General features: G+C 47.1%; 1 protein-coding gene across 7 annotated transcripts in view; it reads left to right on the top strand.

The window, feature by feature from the left end:
- TCF20 (transcription factor 20) overlaps positions 1-20,750 on the top strand; it is a 161,126-nt gene extending 140,376 nt beyond the window's left edge. For 4 of the 7 annotated variants that reach the window (XM_064368143.1, XM_064368141.1, XM_064368137.1 and 1 more), the window contains exons 3-6: positions 1,413-1,506; positions 10,632-10,681; positions 11,772-11,899; positions 19,447-20,750. In XM_064368143.1, coding sequence (XP_064224213.1) covers positions 1,413-1,506; positions 10,632-10,681; positions 11,772-11,855 — 228 coding nt within the window. In that variant the 3' untranslated portion in view covers positions 11,856-11,899; positions 19,447-20,750. The remainder of the gene's footprint in view (positions 1-1,412; positions 1,507-10,631; positions 10,682-11,771; positions 11,900-19,446) is intronic. The other 3 variants (XM_064368138.1, XM_064368144.1, XM_064368139.1) reach the window with 3 other exon arrangements.
- The last annotated feature ends 4,857 nt before the right edge of the window (positions 20,751-25,607 follow it).

The following is a 25,607-nucleotide window of genomic DNA, read 5'->3' as shown; positions in this document are numbered from 1 at the left end:
GCAGGGTGGCCACCGACGGACTGCTCACACTTCCTTAAGTTGATAATGAGTCCTTTTGGATTCTGAGACGCTCTGTGGCACTGACAAAAGTAGACAGTCTAGGACTACCAGAAATGCTGTGAATTTGTCCTTGGTTTACTCTAGGCCACATGGTAAATAAACATGTACTGATTATCGGCACCAAGAAATACCTTGGTTTTCTGAGAGCAGGGCAAAGCTTTTAAAAGACTAATCTTTTCCAGCCCTTGTCCCTACCTCTTTTGTCTCTGGAGGATGCCAGGGATGGTCATCCAGAATCTCAGCTCTGACCTGAAACAAGTTATTTTCCCTCTGGTGTCTCAAGAGTTTTGTGTGAAGTGTTAGGAGCGCTTGCCAGGTGGAATAGTGCAGAGAGCTAGATGAGATCATTCAGTCTGAGCATGGGGAGTGCTTGGGCTTTGCTGTTGCTGGCGTTAGCATAGTTTCTCATCAGTATTGTGTCGGGGGCCTGAGCCAGCTCAGTGTAATTGCTTAGGGAACACTCTTATTTTTCATAGAAGCAGGAACAAGTTTGTGTCTCTTCCAGCTAGCCTTACTGGTTGTGTGCCTCTGCTACCTGAACAGCCTGCATCTTTAGTAGGGTCACATGTGGTTGAGTTTTATGAATATGTTTATTGCTGATAGGACATATTTCTTACCCTGACAGGATGAGCACTTATAACAGCCACATCACAGGGCAGACAGAGATGTGCCCTACTTTAAGAAAACCTGACCATATAAGGAGGAGTGTCTCAATTACAAAGTAATGTCTCACTTAGCCAGAAATTCATGGCAGGTTTTCTGGTGCATTTAAAATAAGATGCATGTATAAAAATACCATTTGCACACAGGAGCCCATATTTTCTGAAAAGGGAATTATACTTGTATTGGGCATTTGGGGTAAGTAGATCAAAAATAAAAATAAAATCTTCTTACAAGAACTAGAAACCAGATTCCACTTTTAATTCTAAAAGGTTTATATATAACTCTACTACCTTACCCTTCCCCAGATTTTCACAGCAGAAGTAAACAGGGAAGATCTGCAGGCCACTTACGCTAGCAGAATATGTGGGTGGGTGGACGGGGGAGCACCAGAGGCAGGGCTGGGGATACCACTCTGGGATGTCCTTTATGACATGGATTGCTTATCCCACCCTGTTGTGTTGTTGATTTGAGAACACTTGTGAGGCTTGGCCTGAAACATTATTGCTGGATCACTTCCCATGGTGTGGTCAGTGAGTAGTGTTTAGAAATTGACCAGCCCGTCCTGCCACCACAGACTCCTCTAACCACAGAGACACGTGCTGAGGTCTAACAGATGGGGACCAGGGAAGGGCCGGAGGAGAGGGCTGAATCTGGGATACTGACATGCCTGATTTTTCCCTTCCTTTCAGAAATGTTCCCACTGCCAGGAGGCAGGTGCCACCTTGGGCTGCTACAACAAAGGCTGCTCCTTCCGATACCATTACCCGTGTGCCATTGATGCAGGTAAGAGGAGACCACAGACCCCTGTCCAGAGCATCCAAAGAGTTAGGACATACAGTTTGATTCTCTCCATTTTTTTTGTCAGTTCATAAAAAAATTCCTACCCTCTTCCCCTTCCTCCAGTCCCTGGCAACCACTATTCTGTTTTCTTTTATAAATTTTTACAATTTTTTTTTCCTTGAAGCTCTGTTGGACTCAATCCTTTCTATCTCTGTGGACTTTCCTGTGCTGTACATTTGGGTTATTTCTACTTTTTGACTATTATGAATAATGCTGCTATAGAGTATTCACATACAAGCATTTGTATGAACATGTTTTCTGTTCTCTTGGATGTATACCTGAGAGTAGAATTGCTGGATCATATGGCAACTCTGTGTAACCTTTTAAGGAACTGCCAGACTGTTTTCCAAAGTGGCTGCCCTGTTTTACATTCCCACCGGAAGTGCATGAGGGTTCTCCTTTCGCCAGATCCTCCCTGATGCTCTGTCGTGTTTTTTTTTTTTTTTTTTTTTTTTCCTTCAATGTAGCCAACCCAGTGGGTAAGAAATGGTATTTCATTGTGGTTTTTATTTGTATTTCCCTAATGGCTAATAATGTTGAGCATTTTTTTATGTGCTTATCGGCCATTTGTACATCTTCTTTGGAGAAATAGCTATTCACATCCTTTGCCCATTGTTAAATTGGGTTATTTATCTTTTTATTGTCAAGTTTTAAGAATTATTTGTAGGCCGGGCGTGGTGGCTCACACCTGTAATTCCAGCACTTTGGATGGCTGAGGTGGGCAGATGATGAGGTCAGGAGTTCGAGACTAGCCTGGCCAACATAGTGAAACCCTGTTTCTACTAAAAATAAAATTAGCCAGGCATGGTGGTGCACGCCTGTAGTCCCAGCTACTCAAGAGACTCAGGAGAATCGCTTGAACCCGGGAGGCGGAGGTTGCGGTGAACCGAGATCGCACCACTGCACTCCAACCTGAGCAACAGAATGAGACACAAAAAACAAAAAAGGAATTATTTGTATTTCTGGATATATGGTTTGCAAATATTTTCTTCTACTCTCCGAATTGTCTTTTTACTTTGATAGAATCACACAGGCAGTTCTCTATTGGACATCAACTGGGTGTCCTACAGTTTAGTTCAGTTCCGATACTAGGCAGAGTTAGTACAGCCCACACAGGTTAAGGGCTCAGTCCCATGAGACCACTCCCCACTTCAGATGCCAGTCTCGAGCCCTGTGATATGACCTGTGTTTCCGAATGATCAGCTATAAACTGGGGTTCCCAAAACCCCTTCCTTGGGTTTGATTAATGTTTAACGTGGCTCACGGAACTCAGGGAAACACTTCACTTGTGTTTACACATTATAAAGAATGCAGATGAACAGCCAGATGAAAGAAACACATAGGGCCGGATATGTGGGAAGGGACATGCACTCTCCAGGGGCACCACCCCTGAGGTACCTTCATGTGCTCAGCAGTCCAGAAGCTCTTTGAATCCAGTAGTTCATGGATTTTTGGAGGCTTCATTATGTAGGCATAATCAGTTATTAACTCAGTCTTCACCTCCTCTCTCCTTCCTGGAGTGGGGTGGGTAGAGCTAAAAGTTCCAAGCTTTTAATCATGGCTTAGTCTCTCTGGTGCCTAGCCCCCATCCAGGAGCCACCAAGAGTTGCCTCGTGCTGCTATCATCCAGGAAATTCTAAGGGGTTAGGAGCTCCATGTCAGGAACCAGGATCAAAAACCAAATATTAAAAGATGCTCCTAGGACCCCTAATTGCTCAGGAATTTACACGGGTTTTAGGAGCTCTGTGCCAGGAATCAGGGATGAAAACTAAAATATGTCTTTCTTACTCTAAACCACAGTATTACAAGGAGTGTTGCATTTTGTTTGTTGAGATGGTAGGGTGGCATTTTGCAGTGTGTTAACTGTTGAAAGAAGGGAAACATTCTGTTAAAGAAGTGTCATCCAGTGAGTGGTGCAGAATACCAGAGTTTTGACTCAGAGCTTTGATGACCTGGGAGAATCACCTTTCTTTTTCTAGACTTTAGTCCCTTCAGTGGGTGTTTTCCCCAGTTACTTTTTCGGCAGCAGGGTGGGTGTTAATTTTAAGTTTATTAGGGTTTTTACTTTTTATTTATTTTTTATTTATTTATTTTTTTTGAGACAAAGTTTTGCTCTTATTGCCCAGACTAGAGTGCAATGGCATGATCTCGGCTCACTGCAACCTCTGCCTCCTGGGTTCAAGCCATTCTCCTGCCTCAGCCTCCTGAGTAGCTGGGATTACAGGCTCACATGATCACACCCAGCTAATTTTTTATTTTTACTAGAGTTGGGGTTTTGCCATGTTGACCAGGCTGATTTCCAACTCCTGGCCTCAGGTGATCCACCCGCCTTGGTCTCCCAAAGTGCTGGGATTAGAGATGTGAGCCACTGTGACCAGCCTTTTTTACTTTTTTTAATGGACAATAATTGTAGACATGGGGTGCTCAGTAATGTGTGCGTGTGTGTGTGTGTGTGTGTGTGTGTATGTGTGTATAAAATGATCAGACCTGGGTAATTAGCACATCCAACATCTCAGACATCATGTTGGGAACATTTGGTATCTTCTGGTCATTTGAAACTATACGATACATTGTTGTTAACTGTTGTCATCCTGTAGTGAACACTAGAACTTATTTTTCTCATCTAGATGTAATTTTATATTCTTTAACAAATCTCTACCTACCCTTTCCTTTCCTTTCCTTTCCCCTTCCTAGCCTCTAGTATCCTCTGTTCTACTTTTTATTAATACTTCTATAAGATCAGCTTTTTTAGTTTCCACGTGAGTGAGAACATGCAGCTTTTAACTTTCTGTGCTTGACACAATGTCTTCATGTTATTTCTTGAGCATTAGATGTGTCTAAGACCATCACAGCCAGGCAGCCCCCATAATGCCTGTGGTCACGTTTGAGGAAAAGTGATGGGAGAAGGCAGCAAGTAGCATGGTACTTGTCATCTGCGTGCCACCCCCCCCGCCCCGTGCTTCCCCAGGAGGCAGCTACACTGTCCCTAGGAGGTGGGGTTTGATTTGAATCTGATGGGAAGGGGAAGAGGGTATGGCTGACTGCATGATGGGAACAGGCAAGAGGCATAACGCACATAGAGCAGGGCCCGCCAGACTTGGATCAGGTCTCAGAGTTCATCCTGCCTATCCTTCCTTCCAGCACAGCAGTTACTGCAGCTCCTGACTTTTGTGTCAGTATGTCTCCATTCCTCCACATCCTTCTCTTTGCCCTTACCTCCCACTTCCCTCTTGTCTCTCCAAGCTTCTGTAGGAGAAACAGCTAAAAAGAACAAGAGAGGTATAGAGGACAACACTGTTGCCAGTTAGATTCATATAAAAGTGTGTGTGTTCACAAGTACATGTGCACTGAAGGGCAGCTTGATGCCAAGGCACTGTTTGATCAGAGGAAAAATAGGAAATCAGAAATAGAGTGCCAGGTGCAGTGGCTCACACCTGTAATCCCAGCACTTTTGGAGGCTGAGATGGGAAGAGTGCTTAAGCCCAGAAGTTCGAGAGCAGCCTGGCCAACATGGCAAAACCCCATCTCTACAAAAAAATTTTTAAAAATTAGCCAGGCATGGTAACTCTTGCCTGTAGCCCCAGCTACCCAGGAGGCTGAGATGGAAGGATCACCTGAGCCCAGGAGGGGCTGCATGAGCTGTGATTGGGCCACTGCACTCCAGCCTGGGCAACAGAGTGAGACCCCGTCTCAAAAAAAAAAAAAAATAGCCTTGAAATATCAGTGCAGGAAGTTTGGGTTTTAGTCCGTCGCCTTCTTCTCTTTTCTCCTCCAAATGTTTTCATGTTGAGTCTAAGCTGTTATTTACCCTGGGTCATTGTCTGCCATATTCTGTAGTACAGCCAGTTAAATCCTTCTCAAGAGCTAACCAGTTAACCAGGTATGGTGGTTCACAACTGTAATCCCAGCTACTCAAGAGGCTGTGGCCAGATGACTGCTTGAGGCCAGGAATTCAAGTTCAGCTTAGATAACATAGCGAGAACTGGTCCGTTCAAATAAAAGTAAGTTTTTAAAAGAGCCAACCAGTTGCCTTTTCTCATTTTCATTACCCTTAGTTACATCAGAATGTTGTGTTTTCTTCCTGTAGTCTAGTGACTAGGAAAGGGGGAGTGGTAATACAAATAATTTTTTTGTTTCTAGTTGAAGAAAATGGCTTTTTGGTGATTTTTTTTTTTTTTTTTTTTTTTCGAGACAGGGTCTAACTATGTTGCCCAGGCTAGACTCAGACTCTTGGACTCAAGTGATCCTTCCAAGTAGCTGGGAATACAGGCATGTGCCATCATGCCCAGCTACATATGAGGATTTTTAAGTATTAAGTTTTTTATGGTTTATTGTTTTATATTGGGAGTACTTTGAGTGTTGACTCTCCCAGTTGGCAGCTGGGAAAGAAGTGGTCTCCCCACTGAGGCTGTGTTCAGGGATACATTAGGGTGAGCAGACAGGACAGGCAGGTACCACATCCCATCCAAGCACACTTCAGTAAGGGTCCCCCACCGGAGGTTGCCTCTGCTCTTGGTTCATAACCTGCCTTCTAGTCCAGTTTCTAAGATGTCAGGCAGCAAAGCCCAGCTTTGCAGTGATGGAAACGCTTTAGTTCTGCACTCTCCAATGTGGTAACCACAAACCAGATGTGACCATTGAGTCCTAGTGAGATGAGGAAATGAATTTTTTTTTTTTTTAATTTTAACTTAAGTGGCCATGTATGGCTAGTGGCTGAACAGCACAGGCTTAGAGCTACCCTTATAAATCCATGTTCAGGTGATATGGGTTGGGATTCTTTGGAAGGGGTCATAGGGCACTGGAGCATCCTCTCCTCTAATGGAAGCCTGCCCAGGTTGCCACCCCAGCGCACCAGCAGAGAAGCACAGGACCTTTTTTTATTAGCTGAGGGCTTGTGAGTAAATGGTATCTGTCATTTTCTGTTTTGGGGCCCATCTTGGTAGCCTGCCTAGTTAAGCCGATAGCATCTCTATTTAACAGAAGTTGGTGGCCGACTGTCCAGTGAGACAGAGGGGTCTGGGTTGGGAGGAGTGAGGACAGGGCTGTTGGCCTCTGGCTTTGCTGCCTCTGCTGCTGTGCACTCTGCTCCTTCATGTGGAGAGCTGAGACCAGAGGCAGCTTCACAAGATGACCATGTCTTGGTCATTGCGGTCTTTTTGATGACTCAAGTCATAGTGACCCAGAGGCCTGCACTGCTCTGTGGGAATGGATGTTTGTATTATTCCACACAGTCTTCTTGGAAATTTCTCTCTATGTATGATGTAACTTTGTATCCAGGAAACAGGTTTATTGATTGACTTTTCTTTCTAATCATAACTAAAATAGGTCCTTGATTTAAGAATCCCTAATCTCCCTATGGAGTAAAGAGCAGTATAACATTTTCAGCTCTGCCTTGCTGTCAACCACCCAGATCTTGAAAGAGCTGTTGATGTCTCACGGAAAACTTTTATTACTGGGATGTCTCCATAGAAACAGAATCTCTGTTTCATGAAGATCTGTGCTGCCTGCCTTCCCCCTCCTGATGTCTATCCTGCATTTCTGACGTCATGGTCAGCTGTTCTGTGCTGCTTGTTTTGTCACAGGCACAGGATTTGGCTTCAGGTGGTGGTTACGGTAATAAGAGCATGAGCTCTGGTTTTTTAAAAAAATTAATACATTTATTACAGTGAGCCCCAACAATTAAGACAGAAGAGAAAAACAGGCTGTGGTAGCTCATTAATAATTCCACTGTGCATAAAGAACCTTGCGTAGAGGGTTTTTTCTTTTACTCTCATGAAAAAACACAGCGGGGAATTCTACTTTCTGCAGCTCTCTTTGCAGCAGCAATTTAAAGCTGCTATCTCTTTTTCAGACTTTGATCTTGCTAGTGCAGTCAGAGCCCTGGATGGGTTGTTAGGAAATGCTGGTGGTCTGGGTCCTCCTCAAGGGACAGCTGTCTGGATCACAGAAACCGGTCCCACTGCCAAGAGCCCCATATTTCCCTCCTTATGGCCCAGGAGCCTGAACCTACCCTTAGCAAGCCAGGGTGGGGCTGGCAGGTTCCTGTGTCCCAAGCCCTGCAATGTGCCAACATGAGGAATAACAGTAGCATTGGGGTAGAGTGTAGGTGAATTTGAGTGTATCTGGTACCCAACAGATCCAAAGGACATTAGATCTTGTTTTTCCCACCTCCCTCCTTGAGCCCACCATCCTCAACCTGGGAGCATGTGGATGTATGCAGATATTGCAGCTTCACAGAGCTTGTAATGAGGAGCTCAGTAAATCCACCCTGCCTTTGAGCTTAAAGAGATAAATCAAAGTGGCCTTCTCTTCTAGGGTGTTGATGTTTGTGTCTGCAAGCCATCTTGTTGACTAGACCACCTTGTGGGTCTTTCTGAGCTTGGAAGATGATCTCGCAAGCTGTTCAGTTTGACTTCACTGTGCAGAAGTGCTGACTGGGCCCTCTGGACAGTGTAGGACACTGCCTGGGCTTTGAAGAACAGAGATTGAGAGAGCAAGACTGGCTGGCCATGTAGGTGCAGTTGCCTGTTCAGAGTGCTCAGAAGAGGTTTTACTATACCTACTGCTCTTCACTCTTCCCTCCCAGCAGGGACTGGTAAGAGAAGCTCCCCTGCGCCCTCCAGGTTTCTGAGCTTTTTAGCTATGGTTCTGGCCCCTGCCAAAACCTGAATTGTGGTTCCTGACGGCCTGTGGACATGTATGAGAACAGAAGAGGGCATTGTCTGCACGGTGTTCCTGCATGGGAGGCCTTGTCAAAGATGGACACTGCCTCGAGCAGATTGCTTTAGGAGACTTCCGTTTCCAGATGTATCTAACATTAGTTTCAAGTTGTCTTTAGCGTGCACTTACAGTGTCTTACTCGTTTCTGCTTCTAACTCAGAGGGAACCCATTTCCTAACATTAGGCGTGTTTTATTAATGGTCCGTCTCAGCTAGTCACTGTTCCATGGCTGTGAGGAAACTGAGCCACCTGCGCCTTTCTGATAGCACCCTTTGCCACTCATGTGGTCCCCATCCTCATTTGTATAAACCCCTGTGGCATAAGCGTGGCCATAACAACATGTGCTGTACTGTTGGCCTCAAACTAGAGACTGAGCCAGCATAGTGCTTGCTGCCGGAGCCCAGGTAAGAAGAGAGCATGTCCCCTGAGCTCCAGTTGTCTGGCTCCTGCTGTTTATAAACTCTCTGGCAGATTGGAGCAGCAGGAGTCTTGGTCACACTATGTACTTGTGGGTTTTAAATTAACACATTTCATTTACTGCCTTGCTAGTTGCTTGCTGGGGAAGGGGGTTGGAGGTTAGTGATAACTTACTAAGCTCTTGGGCCCACAAAACCAAGAAGGCTGCTGCCCACTCTCTTAGATATTCACGGGCTCCAACGAAAGGCTGTGATATTCCAGGTCTGGCCAAATATAAAAGAGTCTTTTTGACTTGTTTTAGGATACTGGGACCTGAAAAGTTTTCATGTGTATGTTCCTTGCTTATTACTATTGCACTTGAAATCTGTGGGCACACAGGCTGCTAGTCTGGATCTCAGTTTAAATTTAACAAGGGTAAGTACCATGGCTGCCTCTTGCCATGGTGCCTGGGAGCTCTCTGAGAATGTGTTATCAATATTTATTAACATTCTGCCACCACGTCTTGCACCAGTGACCTGGCTGTCAGTCTCCAGGAGCTGTGGTGTGCAGAGTGAACTCATTAATTAGATTTCCTTGCCCTGATCCATGCACTACCCTTGTGCGAGAGCTCAACTCACCTGGAGGCAGATGTGTCCTTGCTGCCATCCAGGATGCTGTCATCATGTTACAAGTTGGAATGAATCATTTTTCCTCCAAGGATTAAAAGCATCCTCACAGGATTTTACCTTCCTCTGAAGCATTTAGTGTGGATTATGTGATTTGTGTTGGAGGCTTCTGTGTCTCCATGGGTCATAGGGCAAAGGTGACAGTGGGGCTCTCGGGCCTGGCCACCTTTCTGTCTCAGACACCTGGGCTTTCTCTATACAGAGAAGAAAAGACGATTTCAGATTTTCAAGTGTTTTTACAAGGAGGCTTTGGCTTGAGCCTGAGAAATGGGGGTTAGCCTAGAATTAAGGTTGTTTAAAATAGCATTTATTGGTGATATCATGGGACTATAGAAAAGGTAAAATTTAAATCATATTTATCTTATTACCCAAAGAGAATGATTGTTATATATTTATAGATTTCTTTTCAGTCTTCTTTTTTTTTTTGAGACGAAGTCTTGCTCTGTTGCCAGGCTGGAGTGCCGTGGCGCCATCTTAGCTCACTGCAACCTCCGACTCCCTGGTTCAAGCGATTTTCCTGCCTCAGCCTCCCAAGTAGCGGGAATTACAGGCACACACCACCATGCCCAGCCAATTTTTATATTTTCAGTAGAGACAGGGTTTCACCGTGTTGACCAGGCTGGTCTCAATCTTTTGATCTCTTGATTTACCTGCCTTGGCCTCCCAAAGTGCTGGGATTACAGGTGTGATCCACCGCACCCGGCCTTTTTAAGATAGTCTTGCTTGCCCAGGCTATAGTGCAGTGATGTGATCATAGCTCACTGCAGCCTTGAACTCCTGAGCTCAAGGAATCTTCCCACTTCAGCCTCCCAAGTAGCTGGGACAGGCAAGTGCCATCACACCCAGTCTTTCAGGCTTTTTTAATAGTAACAGGGTCTCACTGTGTTGTCCAGGCTGGTCTTGACTCTTAGACTCAAGTGATCCTTCTGCCTCAGGCTTCCAGAGGGCTATGATTACAGGTGTGATCCACCATACCCAGCCCCTAGTCTGTTTTTTTAAGGTATATACACATTTTAATAAAATTAGTACATTTATACATTTGTATATTCTGTTTTTTTCAAGCAGTTTTATTTCATGCATGTTTTTTTAAGTGACAGATATTCCATCATGTTAAGGTATCATACTCACTTGGGTTGTCTCTAATGTTTTCCTATTAGAAGTAACAGTGTAGGGACCTCCTGTCTGACCCTGTCAATCCCAGCCAGCATGAGCACACCTGCGTCCAGCTGTAAAGTCTCCATCTGACTGTCCCCTTCTGTCTTGCAGATTGTTTGCTACATGAGGAGAACTTCTCGGTGAGGTGCCCTAAGCACAAGGTGAGTCAGAGGCCCCAAGAGCTGCCAGCGGGGATGGGATCAAGGGTGGTTCCTCCTGAAAGACCGAAGGACCAAGTGTTGTAGGGCCTCACCCATGCCTGGCCCCACCTGTGCCTCCGGCTACCAATCCACTCCTGGCCCTGGGAAGGTGGAGGGGCATGATGCTGAGGGGAGACCCCGTGGCATGGGGGCCAGCACTCTGAGTGGTATGAGGATGCCAGAAGAAATGTATTTTGGAGGTGGGGGGGTGTTTGTCTATTCATTAAGGGAAGTGAGAAGATCAAACTCGATCAAGCCACTGATTTCCACTTTAGGTTACTAGAACCCCAGTTCACAGGTTGTTTGGTAAGACTGGTTCTAGGCCTTGAGGGCTATGTAGAGGCATCTTCCCAGACTAGACGTCGAGCTGACCCCAAGGTTCTGGGGAAGCTCACGGTCTCTTCCAGGTTGTGCTTCTGCAGAAGCAGCCTGATGCACAGTGGATAGTTCTACTTCCCAGTTTATTTAGGAGGTGGTCTCGTGGTCACTTCCTTTAGGAAAGGGTGAGAGGTGAGGGGTGAATTACCTGTTTGTGGATACCACATATATGTATGGGGAGGGTGTATATGGAGAGGGAGCCCCAAGAAAGGATCAAAATGGAGACCACTGCCACCTGATGTTTCCTGCAGAGGCTGCACTGTGTCTCTGGCTGAGGTCACACTGACACCTGGCGGTCACTGGTCACACACAGTCTTAAATCTAGTAGGGCCCAAAGGATGAGGAGGAGGTTATCCAGAGAGGCCTGTCCTCAAAATGCTCCTGAAGGATGCTTGCTTATGCTTTTTTAAAGCAATTATTTCTGGGGAGGGGCTGTCATAGGATTTTATATTCTTTATTTTTATTTAATTTGCATGTTATTTTTAGAACTCTCCTTTTAAGGGTCACATTTTGCCTCAGAAAACCCTGTCTGAATGTCTCCTGTTTGTCATCAGGACTGACTCTGCCTTTTCTTTCCTTTTCTCTGTGCCACGCCTGTCCTCCCTCTGCCCTCCCTGATTTCCGCTCTATCCTCTCCCACCTGTCTGTCTCCTCTTGGCTTTGCCTGTGTCAGCCTCCCCTTCCGTGCCCTCTCCCCCCCTTGCAGAACAAGACCGCAAAAGGCAGCCTCAGCACAGAGCAGTCGGAGCGGGGGTGAGGGGGGCAGTGTGCTCGTGGGAATGGAAAGGACAGCAAGCACAGGTGAGTCGGGGCCTCTGGGCTCCCTGCACCCTGCCCAGCTCCCAGTAGGCCTTGTTGCCTCTGCTCTCCTGCCCGCTCCAGGCTGTGCCGCCAGCATTTCATCCCGTGGATGGCAACACCAGGTGGATGCAGTGTTCTTCCATTGGTTACTTAGCTCCCCGAGAATATCTGTGGAAAGTAGTGGGGGCTTCAAAACTGTCCACTGCCCTTGGGGTGCAGGGTGACTGTTCGTGAAGGCAGCCCTTCAGGGCACAGCTGGCCAGGGTGGCCTTGTGAGTGGTGCTCCTGAGGACAGGATACAACAGGCTTTTAGGTATCTTTCTTCCAGACAGGGCATCTCTTGCCTGTTGCCCCTGCTCTTTCCCCCATCTCAAAAAAAGTTCCAGTCAGAAGTCTCTTCTTTTTAATTGACTGCATTTCTGTAAAGTTTATGGTATGTTTTACTTTGAAAACAACAGAACTCTTAGTTTTGTTATTTGAAATCTTTTTTCTCCAGTATTATGAAGGATTCCTTTTTGCCGAAGTACAAAGGAAAGGAAAATTCTCAAAGATTTAGTAGACTCTAGCATCTGATTTAATTTTACTCTTAAAAATCCTGAGGCTGGGCATGGTGGCTCATACCTATAATGCCAGCATTTTGGGAGACCAAGGCAGGAGGATCGCTTGAGCCCAGGAGTTCAAGACCAGCCTGGGCAACAGTGAGACCCTGTCTCTACATTTTTAAGAAAAAATTAGCCGTGCATGGTGGTGTGCACCTTTAGTCTCATCTACTTAGGAGGCCGAGCCAGGAAAATCAGTTGATCCCTGGAGGTTGAGGCTGCAGTGAGCCATGATGGCACCACTACATTTCAGCCTGGGCCACAGTGAGACCCTGTCTCCAAAAAAAAAAAAAGAAAAGAAAAGAAAAATTATTATGATTGAGTTGTGCTTGCTGTGAGTTTGTGTGGGACCGTGGTCAGGGCCCTCTCGGCAGACATCTGTGAAAACAGGATGGTAAGACTTGGGTCTCTCAAAGCCACGGGCCTCCAGGCTCTACACTGCTCCTTCACCCTCCCTGCCTCACTGAGGCATGAAGGGAAATAGATTGTAAAGAAAAGAAAAACCAAAGTGTAACTTGTGGCACTTGCTGCTACAGGATGGGGCAGGAGGACTAATTGTCTCAGAATTCTGTGTTCATTGAGGGGTCATTTCTCTCTTGGAGGACTTCTGTGTTGACCTCAGGAGTTTGACCCACACAGCTCCACTAGACCTGTGCCTTCCTGCAGCGCCATGTGCCTGACCACCTTCTGGATCGTGCCCTTCCCCTTTTACCACTACTGACTTGCAGAGAAGTCAGGTGGGGGCTGATAAGTACCTTCTTGATAGGGCATTGAGTGTAGTGCCTGCTTTTCTCTTTCCTCTTCCAGGGAGTAGGGCTGGCAGTAGAGGAATGAGAGCAAAGCAGGGAGATAGGTGGAATCCATTCCATGTGTTCCTGGGTCACAGGAACCAAATGAGCAAATGAAGCCTCTGGGACTTCTAAGTACGTTGCCACCATCAGCAAGTAGCTGCTGGTTTTCCAGAACCTGCTAGGCTAGGCTGCATTGCCTACCTGCCCCCCGCTCCTTTCTCTGGGATTAGCCCTCAGGGCAAGGCAGCAGTTGGGTAGTTTTTTAAAGAACTGTTGCTGATGGCTCTCCTGCATGTCCGTACACTCTTGAGGGTGTTGCTGTGCCTTCCCATTGATGCCCCTGTGCTGGCCCCAGCCCAGATGGTTAGAGTCAAGTTCTATAGGGGACCACGTTGAGTATTTCTGGAATGTGTTCTAGAAGACCTGGTTAAGGAAACAGCTTAAGTGTTTTTTGTTTTTGTCCTAAAATTGCATCTGTGAGAAGAAAGTTTGGGCCCTGTGCCTGGTGGACAAATCTCTTGGGGATTTTGTTCATCACCTGTTTCTCTTATCATTCTTGGGCCTTCCTAGTTGACAGGGTCCTTGACTTTTTTTTTTTTGAGACGGAGTCTCGCTCTGTTGTCCAGGCTGGAGTACAGTGACACAATCTGAACTCAGTGCAACCTCCATCTCCCAGGTTCAAGTGATTCTCTTACCTCAGCCTCCTGCATAGCTGGGCTACAGGCGTGGGCCACCATGCCTGGCTAATTTTTGTATTTTTTATAGAGACAGGGTTTCACCATGTTGCTCAGGCTGGCCTTGAACTCCTGACCTCAAGTGATCTGCCCACTTCAGCCTCCCAAAGTGCTGAGATTACAGTTGGGAGCCACCGTGCCCTACCAACTCTTTTTTTTTTAAGACGGAATCTCGCTCTGTCACCCAGGCTGGAGTGCAATGGCAGTCTCACCTCACTGCAACCTCCACCTCCTGGGTTCAAGCGATTCTCCTGCCTCAGTCTCCTGAGTGTCTGGGATTACAGGTGCGCGCCACCACATCCAGCTAATTTTTGTATTTGTAGTAAAGACGGGGTTTCACCATGTTGATCAGGCTGGTCTCGAACTCCTGACCTCATGATTCGCACTCCTCGGCCTCCCAAAGTGCTGGGATTACAGGCATCAGCCACCGTGCCCAGCCCCTACCAACTCTTGAACAGAACAATGAGCTTCATCGTTCTGGGTCAAAGCACAGTAATGAAGTGGCCTCACCCATTGTAGAGGATAGTCTCAAGTCCATTGAGGTTGAACCATTTACCTCTTGGACGGAGAGGGTGGATGCGCTGCATCCAGTCCTGTCCATCTGAAATGTTACATGCTATTCCCAAAAGGCAGATGCCTTTTCCTGGTTCCCCAATTTAGCAGACTAGCATTGAGGGTGGTCACCATCCTTCATTTGTGGTAGAAGCCCTGATGACTTGGGGATAGAATCATACCTCTAACTAAAGGAGGGCTCATCTTGGGGCCCATGCTGGGGACAGAGAGCCACAATTATTGGGTGCCCTAACAAGGCAGGGAATAGACAGCAGATGTGCATGTGTTCTGCCTTCTGGTGCGCCATGTTCTGACAGAGTGGTATGGTAGGTGCTCTGTGAACAAGGTCAGACCACTTCATGTCTCTGTGTTTCGGTTTCTTCTGTAAACACGGGAATAGCAGTACCAACGTCGTGAGATTCCATTAGGAAATGCCTCTAGTGGACCAGCATAACACATTGGCTCTCTCAGCCCGTTGGTCTGCCATTCCTAGCTGTGCGTTTCTCTTGGGAGTTGTAAGGGTCAAGGCAGCAGATTGGACCTTGCACCTGCCTCTTATAGCAAAAAATACCCAAGGCTTGGGGTTAAAACATGCTGCCCCCGCCTCCTAGCATGTGAGGTACCTGGTACTTGTCCCTCACCAGGAGTGCCAGAGAGGAAAAGTCCTTCAGCTGGCCTGTGGTTGCCCACTGTCTCCTTGTGCCAAGGTGGTGGTTTTGTCGGTTTGTGTCATTGGTTGGCAGGGCTTTTGACAGTGGGACCCCTATACCCAGCTCTTCCTCCTGTCATAAATTAAATAAGGAGGCCCTGGGTTCCCCTCACAGGCTCTGTGGTCCAGCACATGGGAAGCAGTAACCTTGACTGGGGCTGATGCTGCATCCTGCATACTATGTACCCTGCACAGAACAGCCACGGATGGAAGCTGAGCAAGGCGGGGAAGGGGGAGTGGACCCCTGCCCCTGGAGCTGGACATCGCAAGCCCATTTGTGTATGAATGAATGTCACATTCTAGAGTCCCCCCTTTTTTCAGACTGATCCAGAGGATGTCCTGGGGTTATACCTCCAGAGGATAGCCAGAGTCTGTCTACTTTTCTTCCTTACCAGCCCCAGCTCAGGCCTGTGTGGCTCCTATAGTGCCTGCCTCCCTGCTACTGCTCAGCAGCCAAGCGCAGTCTTCATTAGGCCTCCCTCTAGTCCTGTCTCTTCTCTACGTCCGAGATTCTTGTTACATTCCAAATAAAGTCCAGATGTCTCACCTTGCCACCAGAGGCCTGTGGAAGTCTCAGGTGACTCTCCAGGCACCTGGCCTCCTACAGCTCCTCAGGAGCCAGGCTTTCCCCCTCTGGGCTTCTGCACACACGGTACCTTGTGCTGGAAACAGTCTGGCTCTCCATCATCATGTTGAAGACAGACTTCATCTCTTGGGTCTCAGCTTAAATGCCAGTTCCTCAGAGAAACTTTACCTTTCTAAATCCTTGTCTCCATTGCCCCTTTCCTCACGTGCAGCCTTCCTAGCATCACCACTATTTCACATCATGTACTTGTTTACTACCTGTCTCTCTACTAGAATGTAAGCTCCATGAGGGCAGGAACCACGTCTGTCTTTGCACCATCAAAGCCTAGCCCAGAGTAGGGGATGTAACTGTGTGACTATGCTAGTACCAAGTGAGTCTATGTGAAAGGAATGAGTGCATCCCAGAGAAGAAAGGACTCTTGGACCCTGACTATCAGTGTCCTAAATCAGTATAGATTCTGAATTAGGTTTCCCTTCACATCCTTCCTCTCTAGTCAGAATTAATTATCTATTTTAGAAATGAGGAAACAAGGCCGGGCGTGGTGGCTCACGCCTGTAATCCCAGCACTTTGGGAGACTGAGGCAGGTGGATCAAGAGGTCGAGACCATCCTGGCCAAACCCTGTGAAACCTTGTCTCTATTAAAAATACAAAAATTATCTGGGCGTGGTGGCACACACCTGTAGTCCTAGCTACTCGGGAAGCTGAGGCAGAATTGCTTGAACCCAGGAGGCGCGGAGGTTGCAGTGAGCCAAGATCACACCACTGCACTCCAGCCAGGCAACAGAGTGAGACTCTGTCTCCAAAAAAAAAAGAAAGAAAGAAATGAGGAAATGGGCTCTGGGCGAATCCTGGCCAGGTTGAGTGGTATTGAAATGATGAGTTTTTGCTGTAGTTGGTAACGGCATGCTTGGAGTCTGATATGGAAGGATGTGAGGACGGCATCCTGGGTTCAGGCCACGGATGAGGCCGAAGGGGAGCAGAAAGGACAGTGTGAGCGAGAAGGGAAGTGAAGAAACAACAAGTGAGGGAGCCTGGGAAGGCGTTGACCCAAGACGAAACTCTGGATGCTGGCAGCTGAGCAGCAAGATGTGGTTCTTTAAAAGAGAGCTGATAGTCTTCAGCATCTTCAGTACAGGAGTGGCAAGTCACTTCTGCTGCTCCCAGGCTCACTGTCTGGGGTACGGCCATCTCCTCTCAGCTACACCCCATGCCCTAGGACATGCAGCCCCTAGGGTCCAGTCAGGAAAGCCACAATCCCACCTCTAACTGGCCCTATGGCTTTGGGCTACGCGTGTCGCCTTCCTGAGCTTGAGCTCTCTTGAAGTTGGGGGTCAGGCAGGTCCGTGTTACTATGAAATAGTATCTGTAAAGCTTCTAGCCCAGGGCTTGGCACATAGGGAGTGCTTATTTTCCTTCCTTCTTAATTTCCCTGCTGAAGGAACAATTTTGTTAAAGTAATTCTTGAAAAGTTAGGGTCCCACTACATTCAGGATATCATGTATTCATCAGACCTGGGGAACACTCCCTGTTGGGAAGGCTGTGGAGGGGAGAGCCGCAGACCACAGGTGCTGAAGAGCTGCTGATGCCTGGGCCACCACACACCCCAGGGAGGGGCCCGCAGGTAGTAGCACACAGAGCCAAGTGGCCAGGCAGACCCTGGGTGCTGATGTGTGCTTCATTCTTTAGTTCTGGGGCTGCTGTGGGGTCCTGTTCTTCTGAGTAATGAACAAGATTGGGGTGCAGGCCCAAGACTGCTATATACTGGTAAGGAGGGCAAACTCTGCCCAGTCCCCTCTACGAGTGGAGCCTGGCAGGGTATGTGTGGGCATTGACCTTCATTTACATGGGCATCCTGCAACCCCAGCAAGATGATGCCCTTCTGTGTTCCTGGAGGTAGCTGCCCATTAGCTCAACTGCTGGCCTGCATTCCCAGGGCCTGCCTTTACCTGTATGTGGTGATGTGCCATGGTCTCTGTGGAGTGTATTCCTGCTCATTGGTGTTTTCTGCCAAGTAGTCAGGAACCTCTTTGGGCAAGGGCACGTGTGTGTATGTGTTGGGAACAGCTCAGTCTTAGCTTCCCCAGGCTCCAGCCTTCTTAACAGTTCTGGATGTGTGAACTTTATGGAAGCAGAAAAGGCTGGTGACACTTGGGTTCCTGGGGTTTATTTGTCAGTGGAGGGCACCAGATTGGGCTTGAGGAAGCAGTTAGGTGAGCCCCAGTGAGAGTCTTAAGAGCACAGTGATTGGCAGAAAGCGAGTGAAGGAGAGGCGAGGCTGCCACGACTTCTGGCTTCTGGTGAAATTTTTCTTGATGGATTCCTTGGAAACTACTGTTTCTCTGAGACCTTTTTACATGAGATGGCCATGAAGCATTCTACAGAGACCTTTGGTACAACCATCTGTCCTTTGTGGGCTATCAGAATCCCCTTCTGCACCTGGGCTGGAAGAGGAGAGAAACCCCCAGCCTGGGGTTGAGGGACCTAGGGGCCTCAGGCTCCTGAGAGGTCAAGAGGATTAACATAGTCCAGCTCTGTCTGAGCCTCTGAAAACAGCAAGACCTGCCCTCCCTGTTAAGAGGCCATGGGAAGAACATTGTTTATAAGCATCAAGAACTGACTATGGGCCAGGCGCGCAGTGGCTTACACCTGTAATCCCAGCACTTTGGGAGGCTGAGGTGGGCAGATCATCTGAGGCCAGGAAATCAAGATCAGCGTGGCCAACAAGATGAAACCACGTCTCTACTAAAAACATAAAAATTAGCTGGGTGTGTTGTCGTGCACCTGTGATCCCACATGCTCGGTTGGCTGAGGCAGAAGAATCACTTGAACCTGGGAGGTGGAGGCTGCAGTGAGCCGAGATGACACCACTGCATGCCAGTCTGGGCAACAGAGCAAGACTCTGTCTCAAAACAAAACAAACAAACAAAAAACTGGCTTTGTCATTAGCTGAGCATGGTGGCATGTACCTGTAGTCCCAGCGCCTTGGAAAGCTGAGGTGGGAGGATTGCTTGAGCCTGGGCAAGGCTACGGGGAGCTAAGGCAACAGAGTGAGACTTTGTTTCAGAAACAAACAACTAGCTATGTCGACTAGAGGCAACTGTGAAACTGTCCTAAGAGGCTGGACTTTGAGAAGATTCTTCCACAGATTGACCAGGTACTCTAGGTTTCAGTCACAGCTGGGTGCCTCAGGCCACCTCTGTGAGAACCCAGACTTGCCAGCCAGTGCTGGGGTCCTGACGCTGGTGAGGCCCCACCAGCTCCCCTGAGGTCAGGGAGTTCTCTGCTGTCCTGGCTCCTTTATGCACTAGGCAGACATGCTCTGAGGAGCCCTCAGAGTCCAGCCCCAGCACCCCCACTAGGTCATTGCTGCCTTTAATCACATTCCAGATCCAGAGCCACACAGCAGCTCCAGCATTGGTTTCGGGTGTGTCCTACAGCAGCAGCACATCTACAGAGGGGTCTGAGTGCAGGATCCCTGCTGAAAGCCCCATCCCAGGGGTATCACAGAACAGAGGCTGTTGGTGGTGGACCCTGTGGAGGCTCCTGGCCCTCAGTGTCTGTCCCTTGTCTTCCAGGTGAGACTGTGGAGATGAGAAGGTGGTGGACACTCATGATGGAATGGAAATCGTCCTACCGTGCAGCCACACCCTGCCCCGCCCCGCCCCACGTGCCTGCCCATGCCAGCACTTCCTTCCTAAGTTCTCACATCACACTCAAACCGGTGACACCACAGGAAAGAAAGACCCAAGATGTTGGAATGGCTGTTTCCATGGACACAATCTCCATAGTGACAATGTGGGGGGAGGGGGGAGGGGTGGGATGATGGGGAAACGGTGGGGGGAATTAAAAGGGAGGGATAAAAAATATATATATATAAATCTATTTTTAGTCTGGAAAGACTTTGTTTAAATGAAAGGTGCGCTATCCCTTTTGATTCTATTTTAAAATTAACTAGTTAAAGATCTCCAAATTTGTTCCAATGACAGTGAAATTTAAATGTGAAATTGAACTGAACAAACCCTCATCTCATAAAGGACAAGGTGTGTGTGGCTTTGATCTTTGCCTGTCTGACCCAGGATTGGAAAAGCAGACAAACCACACCAAAACCATCCTTTTGTCATTAATTTGTCTCAAAGTGGGAAGGTTTTAGGGGGAGGGGGAAATACATGTTTTCAAGAGCAGGGGAATGATGTTTAAACACAAAAATAAATTTTTTTTCATTTCCAGAAACACTATTTATTTATTTTTTTATTTTTATGTTTTTCTTTTTGGGGGTGAAATTGGTAGATGCCCGAGGTCATAGCTGTGTTGGGTCACTGTGGCTGGTGAGGACCCCATCAAGTGTACGTAACAGCAGCAAAGTCAAAGGATGACCCTCCTCTGGGGCCCCCTGTCCCCAGCACATTCCAGGCAGCTGTGCCCTGACTCACAGGAACCCTTGGGGATAGGAGGAGTCCCAGGCCTGTGCTGCTGGAGCTGGCAATGTGAGCTGTAGGCAGGGACGGGGAGGGACTGTCGTTGTGATCAGTGTGGGTTAAGCTGACCAGGAACACCCATTTAACCCTTTTTTCTTTTTGCTTTCATTTTTGTAAAGGAAAAGAGGACCTGTCAGATAGGCAGCCCCATGCTACGTGATTCTTTATGTTGTGTTGTGTTGTTTTGTTTTGTTTTGTAAATTGTATAATTTTTAAATATCTGAGTTTTAAAAAAAGAAAAAAGTACAAAAAAATGTTGTTATGGCCTTAAGAAGGGGTTAGTGCATCTTTCAGGGGTCACTCTGCCATGGGGATAAAATAGCTGTTTCACAAACAGTTTTATTTAAAAAAACAAAAAAAAAATCAAAAAAATCAAAAAAATAATAAACTTCATTTTAACCTTGTTTCCTTCTTTTGTTTAATTTAAAGTGAATGCGTCTCTTCCTTCTCCCATTCTAGCCCCCAAAGGGTAGCTCTGGTTCTCCAGAGGCAGCCATCATCAGACCTGGTCTGTCCCAGTCCCAGCCTCTGGACCGTGAGGTGGCCCTTGCAGCAGAGCCAGGAAACAAACAAAATTCTGGGCTCCTCTGCCACTCATCTGGGCAGGTGGAGTTCGGACACTGTATGGACACAGTCACATTTACTTAGGTTGATGTGAGGACATATTTCCAATCAACATTAAGGGTTATAAAAAAATAATGCAATGTTAATGGACTTTTTTAGAGAATAGAAATGCTGGAAGGAATGTTGTGAAGTAGAAATAAGTGATTATAAATGAGTTCTGTGTTCATCAATTTTGGGCAGCAGAAATGGCAGATAATTTCGTTTTAATGACTACATCAAGCAGTGCATTTCTCATTTCACTCCGCCAGGATGGAGGTGTGAGTGGGCGCACTGTGTCGGCCATGGGACTATGCTTGGGCAGCTGAGCAGGACCTGCATAGAAATGATGGCTTTTTTCAGCTAGTTGCTTTCTCATTCTGGTCTTGACTTGGCATTAACACAGTTTAAATGAAATTGATAGATTTCAGGTGTCAAGGGCTAAACCACAAACTTGAAAAATAGTATCTTGAGGAAAATATTTTCCTGACAGCAAATGTTTCTTCCTCTCTTTGCCTTTTATTCTTTTGTCCCCTTTTGATTTGCTGATTTGAGTGGAGCACTTCTGATCGTTCTATGTCTAACTGGCTTCAGAAATGACCTATGCCTGGGGAGTGGCAAGATTATGCACATGCCTCCCATCTCCAGCTTCTGGCTTCTGCATTGAGTCTCAACTGCTCAAATGCCCTTTAGTTCCTTCAGTGTTTGTCTTAATCATTTTTTTTTTAAGCAGCTTTATAATCACAGCAGGATTAAGCTGAAGGTAGAGAGTTCCCATATAACCCCTTCCCCCACATATGCATAGCTTCCCCCTCTGTCCACATCCCAACCAGAGTGGCATGTTTGTTAAAACTGATATATTGTTATCACCCAAAGTCCATCGTTTATACTAGGGGTCACTCCTGGTGGTGGACATTTTATGGCTTTTGACAAATGTATAAAGACCTGGATCTGGCAGGGCGTGGTGGCTCATGCCTACTACCTACAATCCCAGCATTTGAGGAGGCTGAGGTGGGCGAATCGCTTGAGTTCAAGAACAGCCTGGGCAACATGGCAAAACCCCAACTCTACGTAAAAATACAAAAATTAACCAGGCATGGTAGTATGCACCTGTAGTCTCAGCTACTTGGGAGGCTGAGATGGGAGGATCGCTTGAGCCTAGGTGGTCAAGGCTACAGTAAGCTGTGGTCACACCACCACACTCCAGCCTGGACGACAGCAAAATCCTGTCTCAAAAAAAAAAGACAGGGTCCGATCATTATCCAGAGTAGTTTCACTGCCCCAGAGATCTTCTGTTCCATTGTGCTTTTCCTTCCCCCGAGTCCCTCACAACTACTGAGCCTTTTACTGTATCGAAAGTTTTGCCTTTTCCAAAATGTTATAAAGTTGAGATTATGTAGTAGGTAGCCTTTTTAGATTGGCTTCTTTCACGTAGTAATGTGCATTTAAGGTTCAACCATGTCTTTTCATGACTTGATAGCTTGTTTCTTTCTAGTGATAAATAAATCCACTGTCTGGATGTTCCACAGTTAATCCATTCACCTGCTGAAGAACATCTTGGTTGCTTTCAAGTTTTGGCAGTTATGGATAAAGCTGCTGTAAACATCCCTGTGCAGGTTTTTGTGTGGACATGAGGTCTCAACTCCTTTGGGTAAGTATAGGGAGCACAACTGGTGAATTGTATGGTAAGAGTATGTCTAGTTTTTTTTGTTTTTTTTTAAACGGAGTTTCGCTCTTGTTACCCAGGCTGGAGTGCAATGGCACGATCTCGGCTCACTGCAACCTCCGCCTCCTGGGTTCAGGCAATTCTCCTGCCTCAGCCTCCTGAGTAGCTTGGATTACAGGCACGCACCACCATGCCCAGCTAATTTTTTGTATTTTTAGGAGAGACGGGGTTTCACCATGTTGACCAGGATGGTCTCGATCTCTTGACCTCGTGATCCACCCGCCTCGGCCTCCCAAAGTGCTGGGATTACAGGCGTGAGCCACCGTGCCCGGCTGAGTATGTCTAGTTTTATAAGAAATTGCCAAACTGTCTGGATCACTAAAGTCAAGACTTTGAGACCAGCCTGGCCAACATGGTGAAATCCTGTCCCTACCGAAACTACAAAAATGAGCCGGGCATGGTGGCTCACACCTGCAGTCCCAGCTACTCGGGAGGCTGAGGTGGAAGGATCACTTGAACCCAGGAGGCAGAGTTTGTAGTGAGCTGAGATTGTGCCACTGCATTCCTAGCCTGAGTGACAGAGTGAGACTCTGTCCCAAAAAAAAGAAAAGAAAAATTGCCAAACTTTTCCAGGGTGTCTGTACCATTTTGTATTCCCACCAGCAATGAACTAGAGTTCCTGATGCTCCACATCCTTGCCAGCATTTGGTGCTGTCCGTGTTCTGGATTTGAGCTATTCTAATGTGTGTGTAAGTGGCCTTTTTTTTTTAAAATGACTTTTAAAGTTTTTACGTTGTTTAAAAAACAAAATTTACCATCATAACAGTTATGGTACAGTTGAGTGGTGTTAAGTGTGTTCACATTGTTATGCAGCCGATCTCCAGAACTTTTTCATTTTATAAAACTGAAACTCTTTACCCATTAAACTTACCCCTGCAGGCCAGCCTGCTCCTGAAGCTTTCTTTTGTTATTTTATTCTTTTTTTTTTTTTTTTTTTTTTTGAGACAGAGTTGCACTCTTGTTGCCCAAGCTGGAGTGCAACGGCACCATCTCCGCTCACCGCAAACTCCACCTCCCAGGTTCAAGCAATTCTCCTGCCTCAGCCTCCCGAGTAGCTGGGATTACAGGCATGCACCACCTTGCCCAGATAATTTTGTATTTTTAGTAGAGGTGGGGTTTCTCCATGTTGGTCAAGCTGGTCTTGAACTCCCTACCTCAGGTGATCGGCCCGCCTTGGCCTCCCAAAGTGCTGAGGTTACAGGAGTGAGCCACTGCTCCCGACCCCTCCATTTCTGTTCGTAGAGTACAGGCAGCCCTCAATACCACAGGCTCCACGTCCACAAATTCAACCACACATAGAAGATATTTGAAAAAAAAAAAGGATAACAACTAAAAATACAAATAAGAGCAGTACGGTATAGCAACTACTTATACAGCATTTACATTGTATTAGGTATTATAAATCTAGAGATAATTTAAAGTATACGGGAGCATATGCATAGGTATACTCTGCCATTTTACATAAGGAACCTGAGCGTCCTTGGATTTTGGTATTCACCTGGCACCAGTCCCCTCCAGGATACCCAAAGACAACTATTCCACTGCCTGCAGTCCCACCCCCTTGTACCTGTGGAAATGCAGGTGCCCTGCTGCTCTGAGGACAGGCTCTGCCACTCAGCACTCTTAAGTCAGACCCAATAGAAACCTGTCCTATGGGAAGAGCTGGGAATTGGAGGGTCCCTCCCAATGGCATTGCTGTGCCTGGCAGGGGGAAGGGCAAGAACAGGCAAAATGCTCCAACTTTACTACCCTTCCCAGTACAGTCCCTTCCTGGCTCCTGTGCCAGCTGGCATTGCAGCTTCCTAACTAGTTTCTAGAATTCTCATAATGATGTTCTGGTTCCTTTAGCATTGTTAACTGTGGACTCTAGGAGAACAAGAGCCCAGAGCTTCCTAGTCCACCGCTTGCTGACGTATTTTCACACCATGTCACTTGGCAATGTCCAGAGGGCCTGCCAGGGCACAGTGCATTTTTTACCGTGACACAAGCAGTCCCAGTATTCAGGGATGGCAGTTTGGTTGTGTTTCCTAAGATAAAAAATCCCAGAAACTTCTATACTGACCATTAATAGAATGTGATGTCCAAACAGTATAGAGCAGTAGTAGCTCGGCACACACTTTGGATGTGGACTCTGACACTGCACTGTGACTTGCACCTCGTTATGTGGTCTCTGAGCCTCAGTCTGTGTGCCTTGAGGAACATAAAACCACCTCCTTAGGGGGCTGTGGGAGGATTAATGAGTTGGAGCACACAATCTGACCAGCAGTTTCTAGCACCTAAGTGCTTGATCAATGGAAGCCACAGGTGCACAATGATTGGAAAAGGCCATAGGCATCATTATTGAAGGTTTTCCTCATGCTGCCATATCTTGAATTACAGGCCTCTGGCAGGTAAGGAGGACATTCGGGAGGGCACTGCTCACATGGCAAGCATGCCTGTCCCTGCCCGTCACACCCACATCATGATGACTGCTTCGGGAGGGCTTGACACCTCAAAAGACCAAGAGTGCATACAGGTAATGTATAAAGGGGCCACCATGCGACAAGCACTCAGACCATCCTGCCAGCCCTGCGCCTTGATTCTCTCTCAGTCCCAGGTAGAAGAGTGCTGCCACATAGGACAGGAACACTTATTCAGCTGAACCAGTTTGGGAGGCCACAATTCAGATCTGAGAAGTCCCCAGATGGACATGCGTCTTGCTCTCCTGGTCAGTTGAATGGCCTCAAAACTGTTGGACCAGATGGCTCATGCCTCTAATCCCAACACTTGGGGAGGCCAAGGTAAAAGAATCACTTGAAGCTAGTTCAAGACCAGCGTGGGCAACACTGTGAGAACTCATCTCTACAAAAAAAAAAATTTAGCCAGGCATAACGGTGTGCACCTGTGGTACCAGCTACTCAGGAGGCTAAAATAGGAGGATCTCTTGATTGAGCAC

Source organism: Aotus nancymaae, unplaced genomic scaffold (assembly GCF_030222135.1).
Source record: "Aotus nancymaae isolate 86718 unplaced genomic scaffold, 86718_ANA_hifiasm-v0.15.2.pri h1tg000076l, whole genome shotgun sequence".
Classification (NCBI taxonomy): Eukaryota; Metazoa; Chordata; class Mammalia; order Primates; family Aotidae; genus Aotus; species Aotus nancymaae.
This window is presented reverse-complemented; position numbering and strand designations above follow the sequence as displayed.